Source organism: Lycium ferocissimum, unplaced genomic scaffold, assembly GCF_029784015.1.
Source record: "Lycium ferocissimum isolate CSIRO_LF1 unplaced genomic scaffold, AGI_CSIRO_Lferr_CH_V1 ctg10025, whole genome shotgun sequence".
NCBI classification, from domain to species: domain Eukaryota; kingdom Viridiplantae; phylum Streptophyta; class Magnoliopsida; order Solanales; family Solanaceae; genus Lycium; species Lycium ferocissimum.
Genome location: NW_026713114.1, coordinates 45,768 through 54,452, shown reverse-complemented (window position 1 = coordinate 54,452; position 8,685 = coordinate 45,768). Strand labels below are relative to the sequence as shown.

At 38.2% G+C, this 8,685-nt stretch overlaps 1 protein-coding gene across 1 annotated transcript; it reads left to right on the top strand.

The window, feature by feature from the left end:
• Positions 1-1,135: 1,135 nt before the first annotated feature.
• LOC132041374 (probable UDP-3-O-acyl-N-acetylglucosamine deacetylase 1, mitochondrial) lies at positions 1,136-5,394 on the top strand. Its single transcript, XM_059432086.1, has 6 exons — positions 1,136-1,229; positions 2,022-2,299; positions 2,784-2,885; positions 3,515-3,579; positions 3,873-4,017; positions 5,042-5,394. The coding sequence occupies exons 1-6, from the start codon at positions 1,136-1,138 to the stop codon at positions 5,093-5,095; spliced, it is 738 nt and encodes a 245-aa protein (XP_059288069.1). The 3' UTR covers positions 5,096-5,394.
• Positions 5,395-8,685: the final 3,291 nt, after the last annotated feature.

Sequence of the window (8,685 nt, the reverse complement as noted above, 5' to 3'; positions counted from 1 at the left end):
TAATTTCTTCTCCCGTATCGCCCGGTGTCTTTCATACAGATGCCCGTGGTGAAATCACGGGGTTATTGCTGTTGAACGGATCAACGGGCTGATTGCCGTCAACATTCAGGTCGACAACGTCATTCGAATTGACAGCATTTGGATCAGCGGGGTGAACACCATTTGGATCTTGGGGCAACTCGTTGACCGGCACCCCGTTGTTGTTTTCGCCTTGGTGACCTGGTTCACCGTTATTGTTCAAGTGAATTGATTGGCTGCTGTTTGACATTTTGAGGTTAACCTGAAATCACAAACTTCAAGAGAACAAGTGAAAGTAGGGTTGTAAACAAATCACCACTATTATCCTTAGCCCCACGGTGGGCGCCAAACTGTTTTCCCCTAAAAAGGTAACAATTAAATTTATATGCGGGTTAAAGGATATGTGGTTTGATTAGTTGTCAACATAATGAAACAAGAAATAACAATCAATTGAATATAGCAAATAAAGAGAATAATAGCCTGTATCGTGTATAACTTCACTAGAAAATTGGTCCGGTCCGGAGTATAGAACTGTGAACCCGGGCCAAATTAAAAGAGAGCTTGAGCTTTTAGGAGAGATGTTACAGAGTAAGTGTAGTCAGTGTCCAAAATTAGAGAGACAAAATGAGAGGGTTCCAACCCCTTTTATAGTATAAGAATGGGCCTCTCCTTAACCCTAAAAGCCTAATAAAACCCTAATACTAACGACGGCGCCTTCACAGCAGTCCGCGTAACAGACGCTGTAACGGGCTGCGAGAAATCTAGCCCGTAACGGATTTCTCGCATGTGTTGACTGGCGTCTCTTCGGTCTCTGGTGTCACTTCGGCTGCTAGTGTCTCTTCGGTTTAGTGGGCAAACGACTCCTCGGACATTAATTCATCCGAACCACCGAACTCAATCCAACGCCGCATCTGTTGGCGTTCATATTTTACTCCGACCTCTCGTGGCACTTTACACCGTTTTTACCGTATACACCACTCAATACACTAATTTATCACTCCCATTTTGGTTCCCCTTACTCACATCAAATACATAATGGCTCTGCATTCCTAAATAACTGTGTCAAGTCTAAACAGGACCATAACTTTGGAAAGGACCAAGTATTATTAGGTTATTAATGCAAGTGGAATCTCCAGATTTGTTTAACTTGGCTGGCAAAATTGAGGCTTCCATAAAAAGACAAGGCAGGGAACTATACTTTAGAAGAAATTGTCAGGATTAGGAGATCGATAGACTATTCCTTTTTTAGTATGAAAGCGGTAAGTGTTACTATGAGGACCTGATTAATGAGATGGTGGTGCAAGCAATGATATATCACAAACATATGTGAGCCCCTACAGTATTGGCCTTGGGAGATGATTAAACATGACTCACATAAATATTTAGAAAAGGGGTATGTTCATGCACAATCGAGGTTACAAAGATTGGGAACACAATCGCGGCGTGCATTTGTGGCTCATGTGAAAGGAGAGGAACCAACAGGTTCTTCCATACGAGTAGCTTCATAACCCTAAAAATACAATCTCTTCATTTATTAAATTTTGTGTGCAAAGTGAAAGATGTGTACAACATCGATGCCTTTTTTTGGTCTTCCTTACTGTACCATAGTCTGCACCTTCTTGGTGCTTCTTCTATTTTAATGAGATTATTGATATACTTATAAGAAGATTAAGTTCTGGTTGTATTAGTCTAAATACATTAACTATCAGAAAGTTACCAGTTTCAAAAAAAATAAAGATACATTTAACTATAATTTGATGGTCAAATTTCCTTAACTTGACCACCGAAGTCAGCCTGGGTAGAAAATTTGGAATAGACAGAGTATTTATAGGTCAGATTTACCTTACTTTATTAGAAAAAAAAAAAAAAAAAAAAAACTATAGGTTAGCCAGATTTCGCAGGGCCTATGATTTTGCTTTTAGCTTATTCATTTTTTTCTTTTTGTGGTAATCTTAGCAATTAATTATGGTAATTATGCTGTTCAAATATCTTTATTTGACTAGATGAAGGGCAGTATCAAAAAAAATATTCGATAGCAGAATTACTAATTGTTGAACTAAACAAACTGATACAGGTTCCTATTCTGGATGGATCAGCAAGAGAATGGGTGGAAGCAGTTGAAGAAGCTGGGCTGAAGGTAGCATTAGATCGTAATGGTAAAAGCTGTGAGAAATTAGCTCCTGTTCTTAGAGAACCTGTTACTGTATGGAAAAATGATTCTTTTATAGCTGCATTCCCTTATTCAACGGTCAAGATCACCTATGGCATTGACTTTCCACAGGTAAATTTCTGTGAGTTTGTCTGCTGTGCTATTCTTCTTCTCGATGAAATAAGGAAGAAAAGTTGAGTGTAACTGATGATAAAAAAGTAAACGACATTGTTTTTTGTCCACATCAATAGACATGGTATGGAGATCTTCATGCTTTTAACTGATTGCAGTGATTGCCTGACATAGTGCAGGGGTTTCTTTGCTAATATCCTTTAATTGAATTTGAACTCTTGGCTTTGGTACCTGTGCTAAACTTGTCTGTCTGATGAGCAGCAATTGATTGTGTAGCAAACAGCTTCTTTGTCAAGACTCAAGACCACTATTAATTAGCTCAGACCATGGGTGGAGTATTTTATTTCAATAATCAAAATCTGAAAGGAGATAATGAGCCTTTCTTTCGGCTAAGAACTATGACATGTTGAGTTACCAAGATTAGGAGAATTATTTTTGATAAAAAAGTCTTTTAAATGGATTCATTTGGCTTTACTGCCTGCAGGCACCTGAAATTGGCTGTCAATGGTTCTCTTCAACCTGTCTTGATAAAGATTTCTTCTCCAAAGAACTAGCTTCTGCAAGAACCTTTTGCATTTATGAGCAGGTAACTTCCTATCTTCTGATTCAAAATGTTATTTTTAGCCCTCTTTTTTCTGTATCCGAACTTGACTATGAGATTACGATCTAGCTTTGGCAACAAAAACACTTTCCAGGACAAATTTGGGTACAACTGGACTTGGCAGACTCACTGATGGGGGAAACCCAACTATTTCTCAACGAAGTGGCTAATCTGGAATGTGAGGGGCTTAAATGTGACCTTCAATAATAACTAAAATCTGTAAAAAAAAAAAAAAACTTGACATCCTTGAGTTTTGCTTCTTGATGCAAAATCATTATGAATTGACTTAGCTCAATTCCTGCTTTCTTCTTTCGCATTTATTTCTTTTGTTAAAGAAATAGACCTCTTGAGCTTAACTGAATCTCAAAAGCTAGCTCAAGATGTGGGATGGCCCAAGACTATATAAAGAGATCAAGTAACCCCTATCACTACCAATGTGGGACTCAACACCCCCGGCACGCCCAGGTCTGGACATTTGGAGCCTAGACAATATAAGATGGAGGTCCAAGTCCTCCTTCATCAGTACTTAAGGAGTCCAACATAGCTGATGACTCGTCATTAATGTTGTTATGTTTATGACATTTTTATGGTATTTATGCTGAATTAATATCCAGGTTGAACAACTATGCAAATCAGGAGTTATCAAGGGGGGTTCGGCAGAAAACGCCATTGTTTGTAGGTTAGAGACTTCTTTTTTAATTTTATTTGGAAGAATGCTGGAAAATGTAATTAGGTAACACCTATGCTTTATCCAACTTTTCGAAAGCTTAAGAAATATTTAGTTGGGAATAAGTAGTATTACCTAATGATGCGTGGTATATCTCGTTGTAGCTTTAATCAGATATAACATGCATGCTAGGCTGCTACATCCATATGAAAATTCATCACCACTGACAATCTGAGCCCATTATGTTTTCTACAAGTTGTATTTTGTTGATTTTAACCTCACGTATGATATCACCTCTTCTACAGTGAAAGTAGAGGCTGGCTGAATCCACCGCTGCGTTTTAGTGATGAACCTTGCAGGCACAAGGTTTTAGATCTTATAGGTGATCTCTCTCTTTTGGCGCACGGTGGTAACCAAGGGCTTCCAGTGGCACATATTATTGTTTATAAGGTTTGTTTCTTTGCCTTTCAATTATGTAGTTTTTCTGGTTAATGGTAATGGACCATGGAAAGGATTGTCTTGCACAGTGTGACCTTTTCTTAGCATCTGCTTGACCTCTTGTTTAAGACTTGTTCTCAAATCTGCTTTATATGGAGCTTTCAAACCTGGCTGAACTTGCTTTATTGGCATGGGGAACTTTCTAATGTAATTCCTTACTTATTACACAGTATGCTGCCTGCTTTAGCAAAGGTTCTTAGTTCTTCTTCTGTGAGGAAAAGGTGTAAAGTGAATTGAATTAAATTCTACTTAAAGAAACTTTTCCCATATCTTATTTTAACAATGTGCTGTGTCTGGTCTCGAGCCTCATTGTTGAGGCATCATTAACTTGGTTAGCTTCTGGTCATAATCATAGTAAGACAGTTTCCTTCAAAGCTATAGGATACTATGAGCATCCACATGGAGAAGCTGTCCCCTGTGCTTTTGTTAGAGCTTCAATTTCGCACTCAGCTTTTCCATTTTTTTTTTCCTGAATAATTGCTACTCCATTTGAATTAAGTGAGAAGGTTGAAAATGTCTGTGTGCATGTGTTCATGAAGTCATTGATGGGCTTTATTATACGTATTTGCACAAAAGAAGTTGACTGGTACTGGAAGCGCGAAAGTTTATTATTGATAGAGGGCAGTAATCAAGCCATTGTGCCCCTGACATATCGTGGCTGAGACATGGACATTATTTGGTAACTGTATTTCTGGAGAAAACAATACGTCTTGTCAAAAATAATAATAATACATGATATGTGTAATTGTTGAATGTCTAACGCAGCATGATATACACGAAATCATGGGTGAGACTGTAGTGGCTACGGCTTGCTTGGGATTCATTGCTAATATATGTGCAATGCATTGTATTTAACAAGGCTGTAATGATGAAATATCTCTGTGATTGCTGAGAAATCCAATATTGGATTGATGATAATTTGCTAATAATTTTTTAAATAAAATTCAGCTGCTTAAGTAACATCTCATATACACAGGGCGGACATGCACTGCATGCGGATTTTGCTCGCTGCTTATCAAGAATCAACTGAGCCTGGTATTGATGGAAATTTACTAGGCTTGGTGCTCAAGCTGTTGTTGTTGGTAGAAGCCTTTACTCTTTACGAGTCCCTTCTGGTCCAAAGGTCTTCAAGAATGTGATTGACTATTTGCTAAACGTTGTCAAAGCGTAAGCTAAGTGTTAAAAAGTAGGAGCCATGAGTTACTTGACCCAACTTTTGACAACATTATCACTTGGATGGTAATTGGTAAGACTCAAAAAGTATTGTGATCAAATCTTTGGCCAATGGAGTTACACCTGTTCGTTTTACCTAAACTTTTCAATCATTAAGGTCATTTGTTTACCTACAGAAATCATACTAAATGTAAGAAATAAGCTGTTTCCCCTCTTTTATTTAGCTCAGTGGTCGGTTCCAACTAACACGCAAGCGTACGTAGTCGACAATCCTTCCCAACGAGGATTTTATCGTAACTATATAACTAGATTAAACTGCAAGAAAGCAATGGTTTGTAGGTTGAAAACAGAAAGTGAACAAGAGAAGTAATTTGATTAAGAATTCAGAGAAGAAAGATATCCTAGAGTTACGGGGGAATTTATCCACTTGAGTTAGTCCATTGAAAATCTAGTTTACTAATCCCAACGTTGATATTACGTCATACAGGAGTAACCTTAGAATAACACCTATCCAAATTACTAAACGTTATGGACGCTTAAACGTTCTAATACTAAGGATGCATTTATAATTCTTGTAATGGACTAAGCAAGACGAACAAAGTAAAGGTTTACAACTAGCATGTCACTTGCTAGTAAGTTAGTGAGTGCCGCTAATCAGCGCTGGGCGAATTCCTAGATGAATCGAACAAGCTCTACCTTATCCTATAATGCAAAATAGACTTCTTTATGAGGACTTACAGTCTAAATTCGAAGATAGTATTTAATTGGTGATCAAGCAATCAAATAATTAAGCGTGGGATTGCGTAAGCAAACTATTTAAATCAATATGAATCAATGATAACGTATGCTAACATCAAGTTTCAACTAACAACAATTATGAATAATCCCGTAACCCCAGAATAATAAGAACCTTAGTCACTCATATATGACGATTGCACAATTAAAATTATTCAACTAAGTAAATCGAAGAAAGAATTGATGAACGGTGTGAATCATTCTGATAACGAATCGATTTGGGGGAAACACCAAATCAATCACAAAAACACGGAATTAAAGATAACAAGAAATTGGGGATGAGAATTGAAGAAAGGGGATGAAAAATAGAGGATAAAAGCAAGACCTAATGAATAATGAACCTATGAGCAAACCTAAGTATATGAAACCTAGACCCTCTCAATTTGATTCAATTCAAAGAACCTATACTATTTGAAATCAAGGCAAGGAAAATTCAATTGAAATCCACAAATGAACAACCCTTCATGAAATCAATGGAAAATGGTTCAAGACCAACAATGGAATCCACCATTACTTAAGCTAACCCTAAACAAACTATCACTCCTTAGAGTATTCAACACATAATTCATCCAATCTCAGTAAATGAAATGAAAGACAAGCTATATATACAAGCTAAGTAAAGAAGACTAATAAGCAATTACAATGCTATCCTTAACGAAGTAAGGGCCTTGTTTGGCTAGTCTTCTTAGTGTAGTCTTCAATTCAAGGATTGGCCTTCAATGGCCAAACACGTCCCTCCTTGAATAGATGGCCCTCTAATCAACCTTGCATGCATAACCTTCTTGCAACCATAACCCTCCTTGCGCAAAGTAGCCACTTGCACAAATAGCCATCTTCTGGCCTTGAATCACCCAAGCTTGCAATTGTAGCCACTTTAAGAGGCAAGCCTTGGGCCTTGGACTCTTGACTCCTTCTCCCATGCTATCTCCCATAGGTTGAAGGCCCTCCAATGACTCCATTTAAACGCTCCCAAAGCTTCATCCTCCATGAATCCGCTTCCAACACAAATCCTTGGAGAAGTTCGAGTAGTTGAGTCATTTGTGCCATTTAAGATCCTATCACATTCCTCCACGATGATGTGCTTAGTCGTCCTTGCGTTATATTCCTCTCCAAAATCTTCTTCTCCTCTGAAAAATGTGTGGAATGTGTATATATAGCGCTAGGATTTGATCATGGGCCGTGTCTCCAAATAAAGTTCGAAACCGACTTGGATTAGGCAGAAAATGGGAGGACATGCTGCACCACTTACGTGGTGGGCACGGGGTGCCCTTGTATTTTGGTAGCTCCACAATTTGTTGCCAATTTTCAAGGGCACGGCGCATGACCCACCTGAGCTTTATACCAAAGTCATCACCTAAACACAATAAACACACATATCAATTGTAGAGATGTTGAAGTGTACTTAAAACACAAGAAAAGAGTTACAAATGAGAGGCGTAAGATGACTAAAAACATGTAAGTCTAGACGTTGGTCACAACCCCACACTTAAACCTTTGCTTGTCCTCAAGAAACTCCTAGACACTAACTTACAACTACTCAGGTTCTCTAAAAACCCATGACATCGGTTGCAAGCTGTTACACCTCGAAAAAATTTCATGTCGTTGTGCGGTAAATAGGCTAACGCAGGGTAAGATGTATATGATGTCCCTAAAAGTAAGAAGGGGTACGTAGCGATTCTAATTAAGATTCCAAAGACATTGGAGGCAAGAGAAGGAAGTTCGTTGAGGAAGGCAAAGTATAAGTCGTGTTTGGAAGGGTTTTGCGAAGTACCGAGCTAAAGTCGATTTAATAATGTCTTTAGGAAGAGCTATAATGATCCTTAGATTTTTAATGAAGTGTTAAACAACTGTTAAGAAGGTTCCATAAGGATTGGAAGTTAAACGAAACAACGGGAGCAATTTCGGAAATCTTGAGTTATATGGCCACTTATACGGCCCGTATAACTTATACGGTCCGTATAAGGGATCGTATAACCTGTCCAGAGAGGGGTCTTTCACTGGAGGTATTATACGGCCACTTAGGGTCTGTATAATCCTCGTCGGGCAGCTTTTAATTTTTATAAAAAGAGACCCCCAAGTCCTCATTTTTCATTTCATTCATTCTCCACACCTCAAGAAAGCTCTAGAATATTCTCCATACCATTTTAACATATACCCAAGAGAAATCAAGAGTTAAACATCAAGAGTTGGTAGAATCAAGTACATGGATACTCACTAGGGTTGATACAAGCCAAGAATTTCTTTAGTGTTGAAGTTGGGGTTTTTCTCAAGTGGAATATCTTCATCCAAGGGCCATTCCTACATATTCAAAGGTGAGTTTTGCACTTATTTCATGTTATTAGAGGTATTGAGTGGTTGAAAGGCTTGGATTAAAGAAGAATATAATGGTATTGTCACGACCCGACTAGGGCCATGACGGGTACCCGGGGCTGACCACCGAGCACCACTCATTCTATTACTCATCCTGCGTTCAATCATATTTCTTATGCGCATAATCATAGAAAAACTATTTTCATTTGAAACATATTTACCTTTATATACATAAGCCCTTCGGCTATCAAAATAATATATACATACGATGAGAAACTGTGAGACCATACTACCCACACATACGTATCTACGAGCCTCTACTAGAGTGCTAGACATAGGGAC

What these genes read in the sequence shown, in the direction of transcription:
- LOC132041374 (XM_059432086.1), top strand. Translation starts at nt 1,136, where the DNA reads ATGCAAGTGGAATCTCCAGATTTGTTTAACTTGGCTGGCAAAATTGAG. An exon ending in ATGGCATTGACTTTCCACAG is followed by an intron (nt 2,300 to 2,783) that starts GTAAATTTCTGT and finishes TACTGCCTGCAG; the next exon opens with GCACCTGAAATTGGCTGTCA. An exon ending in CACATATTATTGTTTATAAG is followed by an intron (nt 4,018 to 5,041) that starts GTTTGTTTCTTT and finishes TCATATACACAG; the next exon opens with GGCGGACATGCACTGCATGC.